We start from the raw sequence: 18,725 nt of genomic DNA, 5'->3' as shown, positions 1-18,725 counted from the left end.
CAACAACAGAGGACTAACAGAGGAATGTCAGCTGGCATCACCACAATATAATGTTCTGGATTATAAAAGGCTCAATCATTTACATAGATAACCCAATACGGATAGGTTTTAGAAGAGAAACTAAACTCTAAACACTTCAATTTGTAATGTTAAAGAAAAATAAAATGTATTTTTGATCTAGCTTGGTAGGAGCATAACTAACTAGCTCTAGTAGCTAACAGAAACCCTGCTCAGTGTTCACCGCCCAGCACCCAACTACAGTCCTTTAAAAAGTCATGACATCCATAATCACTCTTATCTTTCAATGAAAGACACCCGTTACATTTAACAAAAACAAACCACAATACTGCAGTAATTGCAGGGTTCTGACTCTGTAGCTAGAGAGCTCTTCGATACAGTGTGTATCCCAAATTGCACCCTATGTCATACATAGTGCACTACTTTTGATAAGGGCCCTGGTCAAAAGTAGTGCACTCATAGGGAATAGGGTGCCATTTGGGTGATATCCCTGTGTTTTGCCTTCATTTGATTGGAGCACTAAAATTCTTTTGAGTCTTCCTTTGCTTTCCCAGGCAGGCCAGTGCTGGAGGAGTCAACAGCATCTGATCAGGCTGACAAACATTAGCATGCTGGATGAGTTGATGCTGCAGCTTGAAGAGAGTTGGTGTTAGGGTTCTCTCTCTGTCTCTCTCCCTCTCCCTCTCTCTCTCTCTCTCTCTTTCTCCTCCTCTGTCTCTCTGTCTCCCCCTCGCTCTCTCTTTCTCCTCCTCTGTCTCTCTGTCTCCCCCCTCTGTCTCTCTCTTTCTCCTCCTCTGTCTCTCTGTCTCCCCCCTCACTCTCTCTCTCTCTTTCTCCTCCTCTGTCTCTCTGTCTCCCCCCTCGCTCTCTCTTTCTCCTCCTCTGTCTCTCTGTCTCCCCCCTCACTCTCTCTTTCTCCCCCCCTATCTCTCTCTCTCTCCCCCCTATCTCTCTCTCTCTCCCCCCTCTATATCTCTCTCTCTCTCCCCTATCTCTCTCTCTCCCCCCTCTATATCTCTCTCTCTCTCCCCTATCTCTCTCTCTCCCCCCTCTATATCTCTCTCTCTCTCCCCTATCTCTCTCTCTCCCCATATCTCTCTCTCTCCCCTATATCTCTCTCTCTCTCTCCCCCCTATATCTCTCTCTCCCCTCCCTCTCTCTGTCTCTCTCTCTTTCTCCCCCTCTGTCTCTCTGTCTCCCCCCTATCTCTCTTTCTGTATCTCTCTCTCTCCCCCTATCTCTCTCTCTGACTCTCCCCCTCTCGCTCGCTCTCTCTCTCTCTTTCTCTCTCTCTTTCTCCCCCTCTGTCTCTCTCTCACTCTCTCCCCCCTATCTCTCTCTCTCCCTGCCCCTATCTCTCTCTCTCTTTCTCCCCCTCTGACTCTCTCTTTCTCTCTTCTCTCCCTCTTTCTCCCCCTCTGTCTCCCCCTATCTCTCTCTGTCTCCCCCTCTCTCTTTCTCTCTCTCTCTCTCTTTCTCCCCCTCTGTCTCTCTCTCTCTTTCTCTCCCTCTGTCTCTCTCTCTCTCTCCCCCCTATCTCTCTCTCCCCTATCTCTCTCTCTCTTCCTCTGACTCTCCCCCCTCGCTCACTCTCTCACTCTCTCTCTCTCCCCCCTATCTCTCTCTCTCCCTCCCCATATCTCTCCCCCTATCTCTCTCTCTCCCTCCCCCTCTCTCCCCCTATCTCTCTCTCTCTTTCTCCCCCTCTGTCTCTCTCTCACTCTCTCCCCCCTATCTCTCTCTCTCCCTGCCCCTCTCTCTCTCTCTTCTCTCCCTCTTTCTCCCCATCTGTCTCCCCCCTATCTCTCTCTGTCTCCCCCTCTCTCTCTCTCTTTCTCTCTCTCTCTTTCTCCCCCTCTGTCTCCCCCTATCTCTCTCTCTCTCTCTCTTTCTCCCCCTCTGTCTCTCTCTCCCCCCTATCTCTCTCTTCCTCTGACTCTCCCCCCTCGCTCTCTCACTCTCTCTCTCGCCCCCCTATCTCTCTCTCTCTCCCTCCCCCTATCTCTCTCTCTCTCCCTCCCCCTATCTCTCCCCCTATCTCTCTCTCTCTTTCTCCCCCTCTGACTCTCTCTCTCGCTTCTCTATCTCTCTCTCTTTCTCCCCCTCTGTCTCTCTCTCACTCTCTCTCTCCCCCTATCTCTCTCTCTCTCTCTCTTCCTCTGACTCTCCCCCCTCACTCGCTCTCTCTCTCCCTCCCTATCCCCCTCTCTATCCCCCTCTCTATCCCCCTCGCTTAGCAGAGGCCACTTCCTCTTCAGCTCACCATAAAAATGCTGTTCCCGCTCGGCTCCCGTCAGCTGATCTATAGCAGCCTATCAGGTTGCACCCCCCCCCCCCCCCCCCCCCCCCCCAACGCCCCTTCATGTCTGTCTGGTTCAACTGTGTGTCTGTTTCTTGACTCGAGGTAGAAGTTGCCACTAACCACAGATCTAGAATCAGATCTGCCCTTACCAATCTTTACCATACTGTATATGGGATAAAGGAGCATCTGACAGTGGACTAGTTTTTAGAGATCCTACGGGGGTTCATTGGGGATTTAAGGTAGGTCTCCACAAGTCTGTTGGATTAGACAACATGAACCAATAGGGTCAAACAACATGGTGTTGATACCAGCCTCATGAAATCTGTTCAGAGATCAGAGATGCAACCCCCAGTCTGAAAACATGTAATACAATCTAGTAGCAGATCTAAGACAGGTAGATCTCCGGAAGGGAGATTCACGAGGGTATCAGCTTGTACTGTGGGTTATTGTCAGTGGAGTGTTTAAGGTAAAGGGACCCTTTGTCTGCCTACAGCGAAACACATATGTCTCACATATGTCTCTCTGTGAGTTCAGTACATGTAATGTAATACGTCATGTCTGCACATGCACTGCAGGACTAGAGAATCTGGATAAAACACGTCAAAGTACCTGGTTGTCTAAACCAAGGACAGAGAGAACGCAGACTCGGTGGTTCGGTGTTGGTTAAGTGCTCAAAGTCTTTAGAAATATAACCCAGGTAAAGACAAAGAGCTGTCACTGATGTTGAGCTGTTGCCTGACTTCATTGACACAAAGCTGTACAGAGAGCAGGACCGGAATCTCTTCCTCTCTCTCTGCCATCCCGGTCTCTTTCCCTCTTTCTCACTCTCTATGTCCATCTTTATCTCTCTATCCTCTCCCTCTCCCTGTCTCTCCTTCTGTCTGTCTCTCCCACTGCCTGTCTCTCCCTCTGCCTGTCTCTCCCTCTGCCTGTCTCTCCCTCTGCCTGTCTGTCTCCGTCTGCCTGTCTGTCTCCGTCTGCATGTCTGTCTCCCTCTGTCTGCCTGTCTCTCCCTCTGTCTGCCTGTCTCTCTCCATCTGTCTGCCTGTCTCTCTCTCTGTCTGCCTGTCTGTCTCCCTCTGTCTGCCTGTCTGTCTCCCTCTGTCTGCCTGTCTGTCTCCCTCTGTCTGCCTGTCTCTCCCTCTGTCTGCCTGTCTCTCCCTCTGTCTGCCTGTCTCTCTCCCTTTGTCTGCCTGTCTCTCTCCATCTGTCTGCCTGTCTCTCCCTCTGTCTGCCTGTCTCTTTCCCTCTCTCTGCCTGTCTCTCCCTCTGTCTGCCTGTCTCTCTTCCTCTGTCTGCCTGTCTCTCTCCCTCTGTCTGCCTGTCTCTCTCCCTCTCTCTGCCTGTCTCTCTCCCTCTCTCTGCCTGTCTCTCCCTCTGTCTGCCTGTCTCTCTCCTTCTGTCTGCCTGTCTCTCCCTCTCTCTGCCTTCCTCTTTCCCTCTCTCTGCCTGTCTCTCCCTCTGTCTGCCTGTCTCTCTCCCTCTGTCTGCCTGTCTCTCTCCCTCTGTCTGCCTGTCTCTTTCCCTCTCTCTGCCTGTCTCTCCCTCTGTCTGCCTGTCTCTCTTCCTCTGTCTGCCTGTCTCTCCCTCTGTCTGCCTGTCTCTCCCTCTGTCTGCCTGTCTCTTTCCCTCTCTCTGCCTGTCTCTCCCTCTGTCTGCCTGTCTCTCTTCCTCTGTCTGCCTGTCTCTCCCTCTGTCTGCCTGTCTCTCCCTCTGTCTGCCTGTCTCCCTCTGTCTGCCTGTCTCTCCCTCTGTCTGCCTGTCTCTCTCCCTCTGTCTGCCTGCCTCTCTCCCTCTGTCTGCCTGTCTCCCTCTGTCTGCCTGTCTCTCCCTCTGTCTGCCTGTCTCTCTCCCTCTGTCTGCCTGCCTCTCTCCCTCTGTCTGCCTGCCTCTCTCCCTCTGTCTGCCTGCCTCTCTCCCTCTGTCTCCCTGTCTCTCTCCCTCTGTCTGCCTGTCTCTCCCTCTGTCTGCCTGTCTCTCCCTCTGTCTGCCTGTCTCTCCCTCTGCCTGTCTCTCCCTCTTTCTCGGAGTGATTTATCTACACCAATACGTTACTCCCTGACCTTTCTAACCACCTGACCCATCCAACCCCCAGTTACACATAAAGGTTCCACCCTCTGTCACATTTAAAGTGGTAGCATATGGCTGTAGAAACCAGGAACCTACAGCCTCGTGCACCTCCCTGCATGCTTCATTAACAGCAGAGATCACTTATGGTTACATTATGACGAGTCAGCACATTCTTCTGTCTAACTTCAGGAGCAGCTGAGAAATAATTAATTCACCCACTGATAGAAGCTAGCTAGCTGTGTTGTCCATCTGTGTTAGTTCTGTGTTCTGTGATTTAAATGGGCCAGGGTTTATCACCAGGATGGCTGGTCATTTAGTGGTTTAGCTTGGTGGGTCACTTCGTGATGACAGGGGGCAGTTGGGAAAGTGTTGGACTACTGTAGGTTCTTCAGACTAGGTCTGGGACAAGCCGTTGAGTTTCATACTGTATGCATTATGTATTTGCAGTAAATATGTAGAAGCATGTGTGTGTGTGTGTGTGTGGGCTTGTTAGCACTGGGCAAAGTGGGTCACACACTCCCACAGCAAGCTCCTCACTATTTCTCTCTCTCTCTCTCTCTCTCTCTCTCTCTCACACTCACTCACTCACACTCACACTCACACTCACACTCACACTCACTCACTCACACTCACTCACTCACTCACCTTGGGGTGTGTGTGTGTACCTTGGGGGGGGGGGGGGGGGGGGTACCTTGGGGGATGTGTGTGTACCTTGGGGGATGTGTGTACCTTGGGGCGTGTGTGTGTGTGTGTGTGTGTGTGTGTGTGTGTGTGTACCTTGGGGTTGGGGTGTCTGCTGATGATGAGGCTGACTGGTCCTGGTCCACACTCACTGAGAATAGCATAGGCCTCACTCAGGGCCACATGGCGTAGACTCACAGAGTCCACCTCCAAGACCTGGTCCCCTCGACTAGAGACACACACACACACAATATGTTAGTATTATGTCCAGTAAATAATCCTTAGTGCCAAAGCCTGAAGAAAAGAGAGAGAGAGAGAGAGAGAGAGAGAGAGAGAGAGAGAGAGAGAGAGAAAGAGGGAGAGGGGGAGGGAGAGAAAGCAACACCAGCCATCGACAGTGTACCAGCAACACCAGCCATCGACAGTGTACCAGCAACACCAGCCATCGACAGTGTACCAGCAACACCAGCCATCGACAGTGTACCAGCAACACCATCCATCGACAGTGTACCAGCAACAACAGCCATCGACAGTGTACCAGCAACACCATCCATCGACAGTGTACCAGCAACACCAGCCATCGACAGTGTGCCAGCAACATTAGCCATCTGCAGATGTGGAGACTATATACAGGGTATTACGGTACAGAGTCAATGTGGAGGCTATATACAGGGGGTACCGGTACAGAGTCAATGTGGAGGCTATATACAGGGGGTACCGGTACAGAGTCAATATGGAGGCTATATACAGGGTGTTACGGTACAGAGTCAATGTGGAGGCTATATTCAGGGTATTACGGTACAGAGTCAATGTGGAGGCTATATACAGGGGGTACCGGTACAGAGTCAATATGGAGGCTTTATACAGGGGGTACCGGTACAGAGTCAATGTGAAGGCTATATACAGGGGGTACCGGTACAGAGTCAATGTGGAGGCTATATACAGGGGGTACCGGTATAGAGTCAATGTGGAGGCTATATACAGGGTGTTACGGTACAGAGTCAATGTGGAGGCTATATACAGGGGGTACTAGTACAGAGTCAATGTGGAGGCTATATACAGGGGGGTACCGGTACAGAGTCAATGTGGAGGCTATATACAGGGGGTACCGGTACAGAGTCAATGTGAAGGCTATATACAGGGGGTCCCGGTACAGAGTCAATGTGGAGGCTATATACAGGGTGTTACGGTACAGAGTCAATGTGGAGGCTATATACAGGGTGTTACGGTACAGAGTCAATGTGGAGGCTATATACAGGGTGTTACGGTACAGAGTCAATGTGGAGGCTATATACAGGGGGTACCGGTACAGAGTCAATGTGGAGGCTATATACAGGGTGTTACGGTACAGGAGGCTATATACAGGGGGTACAGGTACAGAGTCAATGTGGAGGCTATATACAGGGTATTACGGTACAGAGTCAATGTGGAGACTATATACAGGGGGTACCGGTACAGAGTCAATGTGGAGGCTATATACAGGGGGTACCGGGACAGAGTCAATGTGCGGGGGGCACCGGTGTTGAGTTAATATGTACATGTAGGTAGAGTTATTAAAGTGACTATGCATAGATAACAACAGTGAGTAGCAGCAGCATAGAAGAGGGGGGCAATAGAAATAGTCTGGGTAGCCATTTGATTAGCTGTTCAGGAGTCTTATGGCTTGGGAGGTAGAAGCTGTTTAGAAGCCTCTTGGACCTAGACTTGGCGCTCCGGTACCGCTTGCCGTGCAGGAGCAGAGAAAACAGTCTGTGACTAGGATGGCTGGAGTATTTGACCATTTTTAGGGCCTTCCTCTGACACCGCCTGGTATAGAGGTCCTGGATGGCAGGAAGCTTGGCCCCGGAGATGTACTGGGCCATACGTACTACCCTCTATAATATCTCGCGGTCGGAGGCCGAGTAGTTGCCATACTAGACAGTGTTGCAATTAGTCAGGATGCTCTCGATGGTGCAGCTACAACACCTTTTGAGGATCTGAGGACCCATGCCAAATCTTTTCAGTCTCCTGAGAGGGAATAGGTTTTGTCATGCCCTCTTCACGACTCTCTTGCTGTGCTTGGACCATGTTAGTTTGTTGGTGATGTGGACGCCAAGGAACTTGAAGCTTTCAACCTGCTCCACTACAGCCCCGTCGATGAGAATGGGGGTTTGCTTGGTCCTCCTTTTCCTGTAGTCCACAATTATCTCCTTAGTCTTGATCACGTTGAGGGAGAGGTTGTTGTCCTTGCACCACACGCTAGGGTCTCTGACCTCCTCCCTATAGGATGTCTCATCGTTGTGATCAGGCCTACCACTGTTGTGTCATCAGCAAACTTAATGATGGTATTGGAGTCGCCTGGCCGTGCAGTCATGAGTGAACCGGGAGTACAGGAGGGGGCTGAGCACACACCCCTGGGGGGCTCCAGTGTTGAGGATCAGCGTGGTGGACGTGTTGTTACCTGCCCTTACCACCTGGGGGCGTCCCGTCAGGAAGTCCAGGATCCAGTTGCAGAGGGAGGTGTTTAGTCCCAGAGTCCTTAGCTTAGTGATGAGCTTTGAGGGCACTATGGTGTTGAACGCTGAGCTGCAGTCAATGAATAGCATTCTCACATAGGTGTTCCTTTTGTCCAGGTGGGAAAGGGCAGTGTGGAGTGCAATAGAGATTGCATCATCTGTGGATCGGTTTGTGTGGTATGCAAAATTGGAGTGGGTCTAGGGTTTCTGGGATAATGGTGTTGATGTGAGCCATTACCAGCCTTTCAAAGCATTTCATGGCTACAGACGTGAGTGTTACAGGTCTGTGCTATGGGGTCGGTAGTTAGGCAGGTTACCTTAGTGTTCTTGGGCACAGGAATTATGGTGGCCTGCTTAAACATGTTGGTATTACAGACTCGGACAGGGAGAGGTTGAAAATGTCAGTGAAGACACTTGCCAGTTGGTCAGCGGGTGCTCAAAGTACACATCCTGGTAATCCGTCTGGCCCTGCGGCCTTGTGAATGTTGACTGTTGACCTGTTTAAAGGTCTTACTCACATCGGCTGCGGAGAGCGTGATCACACAGTCGTCCGGAACAGCTGATGCTCTCATGCATGTTTCAGTGTTACTTGCCTAGAAGTGAGCATAGAAGTGATTTAGCTCATCTGATAGGCTCGTGTCACTGGACAGCTCTCGGCCGTGCTTCCCTTTGTAGTCTGTTATAGTTTGCAAGCCCTGCCACATCGGACAAGCATCGGAGCCGGTGTAGTACGATTCGATCTTAGTCCTGGATTGATGCTGTGTGCAGAGGTATGAGGCAGGGGTATGAGGTATTTGAGATAGATATGTAGAAGAAGACAGGGTAAGGTGACATCAGCATAAGTACCAACATAAGTGAAATTGCACATCGAAAGATTTTTCAGCTTGTCGGGAATTCAAACCAGCAACGTTTCGGTTACTGGCCCAACGCTCTAACCTGACATCTTATTTATTTCCCCTGCCACCCCAGTAATTTACCCACTTTTTCATGTGGGAGAGGGCAGTGTGAAATGCAATTGAGAACGTGTCATCTGTGGATCTGTTGGGTCGTTATGCGAATTGGAATGGGTCCAGGGTTACTGGGATAGTGGTGTTGGATGGTTGTGAGGAGAGACAAGATTATGAGATGATCCTAGATCAGTGACTAAGGGAGTGAGGTTGGGAGGCGAGACAAGAGTATGAGATGATCCTAGATCTGTGACTAAGGGAGTGAGGTTGGGAGGAGAGACAAGAGTATGAGATGATCCTAGATCTGTGACTGAGGGAGTGAGGTTGTGAGGAGAGACAAGAGTATGAGATGATCCTAGATCTGTGACTAAGGGAGTGAGGTTGTGAGGAGAGACAAGAGTATGAGATGATCCTAGATCTGTAACTAAGGGAGTGAGGTTGGGAGGAGAGACAACGTACGAGATGATCCTAGATCAGTGACTAAGGGAGTGAGGTTGGGAGGAGAGACAACGTATGAGATGATCCTAGATCTGTGACTAAGGGAGTGAGGTTGTGAGGAGAGACTAATGGGGATGTGACGTACCTGAGTCGTCCATCCATCTTGGCGACAGAGCCGGGGGCCAGACTGTGGATGTAGATGGCTGGAGGACTGTTCTCTAGAGTTAGACAGCAGGTCCCTATACCCAGACCCACCCCTGGCTCTGACAGAGGAACACACACACACACACACACACACAAACACAGGAAACAAAGACAACAAGGACACAGGGAGGATGAGCAAGATGCATTTCTAACGATTCTTAAAATGTCCCGTCTTCTAAGCTATCAGTCTTTCTCTTCTTCCTCCATAGTTGCAGGTGATGAAATGGAGGCTGGATCAAGTCCTATTTAAGTCATAGCCAAAAGCATGGAGAGGGCATATGAAATGGAGCCTGGATAAACTCCTATTTAAGTCATAGCCAAAAGCATGAAGAGGGCATATGAAATGGAGGCTGGATCAACTCCTATTTAAGTCATAGCCAAAAGCATGGAGAGGGCATATGAAATGGAGGCTGGATCAAATCCTATTTAAGTCATAGCCAAAAGCATGGAGAGGGCAATATGAAATGGAGCCTGGATCAACTCCTATTTAAGTCATAGCCAAAAGCATATGGAGAGGGCATATGAAATGGAGCCTGGATCAACTCCTATTTAAGTCATAGACAAAATCATGGAGAGGGCATATGAAATGGAGGCTGGATCAGCTCCTATTTAAGTCATAGCCAAAAGCATGGAGAGGGCAATATGAAATGGAGGCTGGATCAGCTCCTATTTAAGTCATAGCCAAAAGAATGGAGAGGGGATATGAAATGGAGGCTGGATCAACTCCTATTTAAGTCATAGCCAAAAGCATATGGAGAGGGCATATGAAATGGAGCCTGGATCAACTCCTATTTAAGTCATAGCCAAAAGCATGAAGAGGGCAATATGAAATGGAGGCTGGATCAGCTCCTATTTAAGTCATAGCCAAAAGCATGGAGAGGGCAATATGAAATGGAGGCTGGATCAACTCCTATTTAAGTCATAGCCAAAAGCATGGAGAGGGCAATATGAAATGGAGCCTGGATCAGCTCCTATTTAAGTCATAGCCAAAAGCATGGAGAGGGCATATGAAATGGAGCCTGGATCAACTCCTATTTAAGTCATAGCCAAAAGCATGGAGAGGGCATATGAAATGGAGGCTGGATCAGCTCCTATTTAAGTCATAGCCAAAAGCATGGAGAGGGCATATGAAATGGAGGCTGGATCAACTCCTATTTAAGTCATAGCCAAAAGCATGAAGAGGGCAATATGAAATGGAGCCTGGATCAGCTCCTATTTAAGTCATAGCCAAAAGCATGGAGAGGGCATATGAAATGGAGCCTGGATCAACTCCTATTTAAGTCATAGCCAAAAGCATAGAGAGGGCATATGAAATGGAGGCTGGATCAACTCCTATTTAAGTCATAGCCAAAAGCATGGAGAGGGCATATGAAATGGAGGCTGGATCAACTCCTATTTAAGTCATAGCCAAAAGCATGGAGAGGGCATATGAAATGGAGCCTGGATAAACTCCTATTTAAGTCATAGCCAAAAGCATGGAGAGGGCAATATGAAATGGAGGCTGGATCAACTCCTATTTAAGTCATAGCCAAAAGCATGGAGAGGGCATATGAAATGGAGGCTGGATCAACTCCTATTTAAGTCATAGCCAAAAGCATAGAGAGGGCATATGAAATGGAGGCTGGATCAACTCCTATTTAAGTCATAGCCAAAAGCATGGAGAGGGCAATATGAAATGGAGCCTGGATCAGCTCCTATTTAAGTCATAGCCAAAAGCATGGAGAGGGCATATGAAATGGAGCCTGGATAAACTCCTATTTAAGTCATAGCCAAAAGCATGGAGAGGGCATGTGAAATGGAGGCTGGATCAACTCCTATTTAAGTCATAGCCAAAAGCATGGAGAGGGCATATGAAATGGAGGCTGGATCAGCTCCTATTTAAGTCATAGCCAAAAGCATGGAGAGGGCATATGAAATGGAGCCTGGATCAGCTCCTATTTAAGTCATAGCCAAAAGCATGGAGAGGGCATATGAAATGGAGCCTGGATCAACTCCTATTTAAGTCATAGCCAAAAGCATGGAGAGGGCAATATGAAATGGAGGCTGGATCAACTCCTATTTAAGTCATAGCCAAAAGCATGGAGAGGGCAATATGAAATGGAGCCTGGATAAACTCCTATTTAAGTCATAGCCAAAAGCATGGAGAGGGCATATGAAATGGAGGCTGGATCAGCTCCTATTTAAGTCATAGCCAAAAGCATAGAGAGGGCATATGAAATGGAGCCTGGATCAACTCCTATTTAAGTCATAGCCAAAAGCATGGAGAGGGCATATGAAATGGAGGCTGGATCAACTCCTATTTAAGTCATAGCCAAAAGCATGGAGAGGGCAATATGAAATGGAGGCTGGATCAGCTCCTATTTAAGTCATAGCCAAAAGAATGGAGAGGGGATATGAAATGGAGGCTGGATCAACTCCTATTTAAGTCATAGCCAAAAGCATATGGAGAGGGCATATGAAATGGAGCCTGGATCAACTCCTATTTAAGTCATAGCCAAAAGCATGAAGAGGGCAATATGAAATGGAGGCTGGATCAGCTCCTATTTAAGTCATAGCCAAAAGCATGGAGAGGGCAATATGAAATGGAGGCTGGATCAACTCCTATTTAAGTCATAGCCAAAAGCATGGAGAGGGCAATATGAAATGGAGCCTGGATCAGCTCCTATTTAAGTCATAGCCAAAAGCATGGAGAGGGCATATGAAATGGAGCCTGGATCAACTCCTATTTAAGTCATAGCCAAAAGCATGGAGAGGGCATATGAAATGGAGGCTGGATCAGCTCCTATTTAAGTCATAGCCAAAAGCATGGAGAGGGCATATGAAATGGAGGCTGGATCAACTCCTATTTAAGTCATAGCCAAAAGCATGAAGAGGGCAATATGAAATGGAGCCTGGATCAACTCCTATTTAAGTCATAGCCAAAAGCATGGAGAGGGCATATGAAATGGAGCCTGGATCAACTCCTATTTAAGTCATAGCCAAAAGCATAGAGAGGGCATATGAAATGGAGGCTGGATCAACTCCTATTTAAGTCATAGCCAAAAGCATGGAGAGGGCATATGAAATGGAGGCTGGATCAACTCCTATTTAAGTCATAGCCAAAAGCATGGAGAGGGCATATGAAATGGAGCCTGGATAAACTCCTATTTAAGTCATAGCCAAAAGCATGGAGAGGGCAATATGAAATGGAGGCTGGATCAACTCCTATTTAAGTCATAGCCAAAAGCATGGAGAGGGCATATGAAATGGAGGCTGGATCAACTCCTATTTAAGTCATAGCCAAAAGCATAGAGAGGGCATATGAAATGGAGGCTGGATCAACTCCTATTTAAGTCATAGCCAAAAGCATGGAGAGGGCAATATGAAATGGAGCCTGGATCAGCTCCTATTTAAGTCATAGCCAAAAGCATGGAGAGGGCATATGAAATGGAGCCTGGATCAACTCCTATTTAAGTCATAGCCAAAAGCATGGAGAGGGCATGTGAAATGGAGGCTGGATCAACTCCTATTTAAGTCATAGCCAAAAGCATGGAGAGGGCATATGAAATGGAGGCTGGATCAGCTCCTATTTAAGTCATAGCCAAAAGCATGGAGAGGGCATATGAAATGGAGCCTGGATCAGCTCCTATTTAAGTCATAGCCAAAAGCATGGAGAGGGCATATGAAATGGAGCCTGGATCAACTCCTATTTAAGTCATAGCCAAAAGCATGGAGAGGGCAATATGAAATGGAGGCTGGATCAACTCCTATTTAAGTCATAGCCAAAAGCATGGAGAGGGCAATATGAAATGGAGCCTGGATAAACTCCTATTTAAGTCATAGCCAAAAGCATGGAGAGGGCATATGAAATGGAGGCTGGATCAGCTCCTATTTAAGTCATAGCCAAAAGCATAGAGAGGGCATATGAAATGGAGCCTGGATCAACTCCTATTTAAGTCATAGCCAAAAGCATGGAGAGGGCATATGAAATGGAGGCTGGATCAACTCCTATTTAAGTCATAGCCAAAAGCATGGAGAGGGCATATGAAATGGAGGCTGGATCAACTCCTATTTAAGTCATAGCCAAAAGCATGGAGAGGGCATATGAAATGGAGCCTGGATCAGCTCCTATTTAAGTCATAGCCAAAAGCATGGAGAGGGCATATGAAATGGAGCCTGGATCAACTCCTATTTAAGTCATAGCCAAAAGCATGGAGAGGGCAATATGAAATGGAGGCTGGATCAACTCCTATTTAAGTCATAGCCAAAAGCATGGAGAGGGCAATATGAAATGGAGCCTGGATAAACTCCTATTTAAGTCATAGCCAAAAGCATGGAGAGGGCATATGAAATGGAGGCTGGATCAACTCCTATTTAAGTCATAGCCAAAAGCATGGAGAGGGCATATGAAATGGAGGCTGGATCAACTCCTATTTAAGTCATAGCCAAAAGCATGGAGAGGGCAATATGAAATGGAGCCTGGATAAACTCCTATTTAAGTCATAGCCAAAAGCATGGAGAGGGCATATGAAATGGAGGCTGGATCAACTCCTATTTAAGTCATAGCCAAAAGCATGGAGAGGGCAATATGAAATGGAGCCTGGATAAACTCCTATTTAAGTCATAGCCAAAAGCATAGAGAGGGCAATATGAAATGGAGCCTGGATCAACTCCTATTTAAGTCATAGCCAAAAGCATGGAGAGGGCATATGAAATGGAGCCTGGATCAACTCCTATTTAAGTCATAGCCAAAAACATGGAGAGGGCATATGAAATGGAGCCTGGATCAACTCCTATTTAAGTCATAGCCAAAAGCATAGAGAGGGCATATGAAATGGAGGCTGGATCAACTCCTATTTAAGTCATAGCCAAAAGCATGGAGAGGGCATATGAAATGGAGCCTGGATAAACTCCTATTTAAGTCATAGCCAAAAGCATGGAGAGGGCATATGAAATGGAGCCTGGATCAACTCCTATTTAAGTCATAGCCAAAAGCATGGAGAGGGCATATGAAATGGAGCCGGGATCAGCTCCTATTTAAGTCATAGCCAAAAGCATGGAGAGGGCATATGAAATGGAGCCTGGATCAACTCCTATTTAAGTCATAGCCAAAAGCATGGAGAGGGCATATGAAATGGAGCCTGGATCAACTCCTATTTAAGTCATAGCCAAAAGCATGGAGAGGGCATATGAAATGGAGCCTGGATCAACTCCTATTTAAGTCATAGCCAAAAGCATGGAGAGGGCATATGAAATGGAGGCTGGATCAACTCCTATTTAAGTCATAGCCAAAAGCATGGAGAGGGCATATGAAATGGAGCCTGGATAAACTCCTATTTAAGTCATAGCCAAAAGCATGGAGAGGGCATATGAAATGGAGCCTGGATCAACTCCTATTTAAGTCATAGCCAAAAGCATGGAGAGGGCATATGAAATGGAGCCTGGATCAACTCCTATTTAAGTCATAGCCAAAAGCATGGAGAGGGCATATGAAATGGAGCCTGGATCAACTCCTATTTAAGTCATAGCCAAAAGCATAGAGAGGGCATATGAAATGGAGGCTGGATCAACTCCTATTTAAGTCATAGCCAAAAGCATGGAGAGGGCATATGAAATGGAGCCTGGATCAACTCCTATTTAAGTCATAGCCAAAAGCATAGAGAGGGCATATGAAATGGAGGCTGGATCAACTCCTATTTAAGTCATAGCCAAAAGCATAGAGAGGGCATATGAAATGGAGGCTGGATCAACTCCTATTTAAGTCATAGCCAAAAGCATGGAGAGGGCAATATGAAATGGAGCCTGGATAAACTCCTATTTAAGTCATAGCCAAAAGCATAGAGAGGGCAATATGAAATGGAGCCTGGATCAACTCCTATTTAAGTCATAGCCAAAAGCATGGAGAGGGCATGTGAAATGGAGCCTGGATCAACTCCTATTTAAGTCATAGCCAAAAGCATGGAGAGGGCAATATGAAATGGAGCCTGGATCAACTCCTATTTAAGTCATAGCCAAAAGCATGGAGAGGGCATATGAAATGGAGTCTGGATCAGCTCCTATTTAAGTCATAGCCAAAAGCATGGAGAGGGCAATATGAAATGGAGGCTGGATCAACTCCTATTTAAGTCATAGCCAAAAGCATGGAGAGGGCAATATGAAATGGAGCCTGGATCAACTCCTATTTAAGTCATAGCCAAAAGCATGGAGAGGGCATATGAAATGGAGCCTGGATCAACTCCTATTTAAGTCATAGCCAAAAGCATGGAGAGGGCATATGAAATGGAGCCTGGATCAACTCCTATTTAAGTCATAGCCAAAAGCATGGAGAGGGCATGTGAAATGGAGGCCAATGATAACAACCGACAGCACAGAGAACCTCTCTGTGAAAGGCAGACCACTCTCAACGAGAGACACGCTCATTAAAGTGTAAATCTGCGATTGGTAAATCCATTTTTTGGGACAAAATCGAATCTTGTTTTACTTGCCTCAAAACATGATTAAAATTACAATAGTGATGTCATGGATGGTCAGTTCTTGTATTCGTAGCTCTGTCTATGAGTTTGAGAGTGGTAACATTTCACCAGACCCATCCCTTATTAGTTTACCAAAACTGTGGAGGGGTTTCTGCTTTATGGCTGAACTGCCAAAGACATCTCCAGGTGTTTAGCAATCCTTAATTTCCCCCAAAAATGACTCTGATGTGTTCCAAGACTAACAGGTTTGTACCCTGGCATGCCAGGTTTGGACCCTGGTAGGACAGGTTTGTACCCTGGCATGCCAGGTTTGGACCCTGGCAGGACAAGTTTGTTCTCTGGTAGGACAGGTTTGGAACCTGGTAGGACAGGTTTGGACCCTGGCAGGCCAGGTTTGGACCCTGGCAGGCCAGGTTTGGACCCTGGTAGGACAGGTTTGCACCCTGGCAGGCCAGGTTTGGACCCTGGTAGGACAGATTAGGTCCCTGGTAGGTCAGGTTTGGAACCTGGCAGGACATGTTTGAACCCTGGCAGGACAGGTTCTTACCCTGGCAGGACAGGTTTTAACCCTGGCAGGACAGTGAGTTGGTGAGAGGATTTTGGAGTGTGGCTACTATACTGTAGGCCCATAGCATCTCCTGACACCACTCTTTACCATTGCCACTTGGAATAGTTTAGACAGTAAGAATAGTAAAGAATAGATCTAACGGAGTATTTAATATCTTACTAAACTAATGTCAACTCAAATCAACAAAAGCCAATCTAACACACCGACTGAACTGAGCTAAACAACTAAAGTGAAATAAACCCTGTTCAACCCTCCTTTCTATGGTACCTTTGTTGAGTGTAACCTCCATGATGATGCGGTCTTTGGGGCCAGGACCCGGGGGTCCCTTGCGGGTTTCGGGGGGTTCGTCGAAGGTGGTGGGTACTGGGGTGGGGTTGCCCCCGCTGGCGTTGGAGTTCGGGGAGGAGGAGCGGCTGAGAAGGGTGGGGGTGGGGCACGGCGTCAGGCTGGGGCTTCGGAGACGTGTCCGTACTGTTAGAGTCACCACACCCTTTTTCAGCTGCTGCAGGGGACCAGAGACAGGACAGAGAGACAGGACACAGAGACAAGACCGGAGACAGGACCAGAGACAGGACACAGAGACAGGACACAGAGACAGGACACAGGGACAGGACACAGGGACAGGACCGGAGACAGGACACAGAGACAGGACACAGAGACAGGACCAGAGACAGGACCAGAGACAGGACACAGAGACAGGACACAGAGACAGGACCGGAGACATGACACAGAGACAGGACCAGACACAGGGCACAGAGACAGGACAGAGAGACAGGACACAGAGACAGAACCAGGGACAAGACACAGAGACAGGACACAGAGACATGAAACAGAGACAGGACCAGACACAGGACACAGAGACAGGACAGAGAGACAGGACACAGAGACAGAACCAGGGACAGGACACAGAGACAGGACACAAAGACAGGACCGGAGACAGGACCGGAGACAGTACACAGAGACAGGACACAAAGAAAGTGACATAGACACAGGACACAGAGACATGACACAGAGACAGGACACAGAGACACAGTATTAGGACCAAAACAACCACGACAACAACATTAACAAGAACAGAGTGTCATACTGATTTCAGGCATTGATTGGTCAAAAGCCACTGACATTCACCACTTCTAATTTAAGGGTTATCCTCCAAAAGGGATTTCTGAAAAACTTAGGTCAACCCTATTCCTGACCCTAACCCTAATCCTGATCCTAACCCTAACCCTAATCCTAACCCAATTCCTGACCCTAACCCTAACCCTATTCCTGACCCTAACCCTAACCCTATTCCTAACCCTAATCCTGATCCTAACCCTAACCCTAATCCTAACCCAATTCCTGACCTTAACCCTAACCCTATTCCTGACCCTAACCCTAACCCTATTCCTAATCCTAACCCTAACCCTATTCCTAATCCTAACCCTAACCCTTCCTAACCCTATTCCTAATCCTAACCCTTCCTAAGCCTAACCCTATTCCTAACCCTAACCCTTCCTAACCCTATTCCTAATCCTAACCCTTCCTAACCCCAACCCTTCCTAACCCTAACCCTAACCCTATTCCTAATCCTAACCCTAACCCTTCCTAACCCTAACCCTTCCTAACCCTAACCCTATTCCTAATCCTAACCCTTCCTAACCCTAACCCTAACCCTTCCTAACCCTATTCCTAATCCTGACCCTAACCCTTCCTAACCCTATTCCTAACCCTAACCCTAACCCTTCCTAACCCTAACCCTATTCCTAATCCTAACCCTAACCCTTCCTAACCCTAACCCTATTCCTAATCCTAACCCTTCCTAACCCTAACCCTATTCCTAATCCTAACCCTTCCTAACCCCATTCCTAATCCTAACCCTAACCCTTCCTAACCCTATTCCTAATCCTAACCCTTCCTAACCCTATTCCTAATCCTGACCCTAACCCTTCCTAACCCTCTAACCCTAACCCTATTCCTAACCCTTCCTAACCCTATTCCTAATCCTAACCCTAACCCTTCCTAACCCTCTAACCCTAACCCTATTCCTAATCCTAACCCTAACCCTAACCCTATTCCTAACCCTAACCCTTCCTAACCCTATTCCTAATCCTGACCCTAACCCTTCCTAACCCTCTAACCCTAACCCTATTCCTAATCCTAACCCTAACCCTATTCCTAATCCTGACCCTAACCCTTCCTAACCCTAACCCTATTCCTAATCCTAACCCTTCCTAACCCTATTCCTAATCCTGACCCTAACCCTTCCTAACCCTCTACCCCTAACCCTATTCCTAATCCTAACCCTTCCTAACCCTATTCCTAATCCTGACCCTAACCCTTCCTAACCCTAACCCTATTCCTATTCCTAACCCTAACCCTTCCTAACCCTCTAACCCTAACCCAGAATGTTAGCTTGAAGGTCTGGATGGCCTAAACCTTAATCCTAATCCTAATCCTAACCCAGACTGTTACCTTGAAGGTCTGGATGGCCTAAACCTTAATCCTAAACCTAATCCTAACTCAGACTGTTACCTTGAAGGTCTGGATGGCCTAAACCTTAATCCTAAT

The 18,725-nt window shown here is 47.7% G+C and overlaps 1 protein-coding gene across 1 annotated transcript in view; it reads right to left on the bottom strand.

Annotated features, from left to right (window-relative positions):
- LOC109879544 (PDZ domain-containing protein 2) overlaps positions 1 to 18,725 on the bottom strand; it is a 211,103-nt gene that overhangs the window by 53,843 nt on the left and 138,535 nt on the right. Inside the window, exons 10-12 of the mRNA XM_031829568.1 lie at positions 16,443 to 16,677; positions 9,097 to 9,214; positions 5,168 to 5,300 (exon numbers count right to left, since the gene is read on the bottom strand). Of these exons, the coding sequence (XP_031685428.1) occupies positions 5,168 to 5,300; positions 9,097 to 9,214; positions 16,443 to 16,677 (486 nt within the window). The remainder of the gene's footprint in view (positions 1 to 5,167; positions 5,301 to 9,096; positions 9,215 to 16,442; positions 16,678 to 18,725) is intronic.

The sequence above is a fragment of the Oncorhynchus kisutch genome, linkage group LG8, assembly GCF_002021735.2.
Source record: "Oncorhynchus kisutch isolate 150728-3 linkage group LG8, Okis_V2, whole genome shotgun sequence".
Lineage (NCBI taxonomy): Eukaryota > Metazoa > Chordata > Actinopteri > Salmoniformes > Salmonidae > Oncorhynchus > Oncorhynchus kisutch.
The sequence above is the reverse complement of the archived record's forward strand: the minus strand, read 5'-3'. Positions and strand labels throughout refer to the sequence as shown.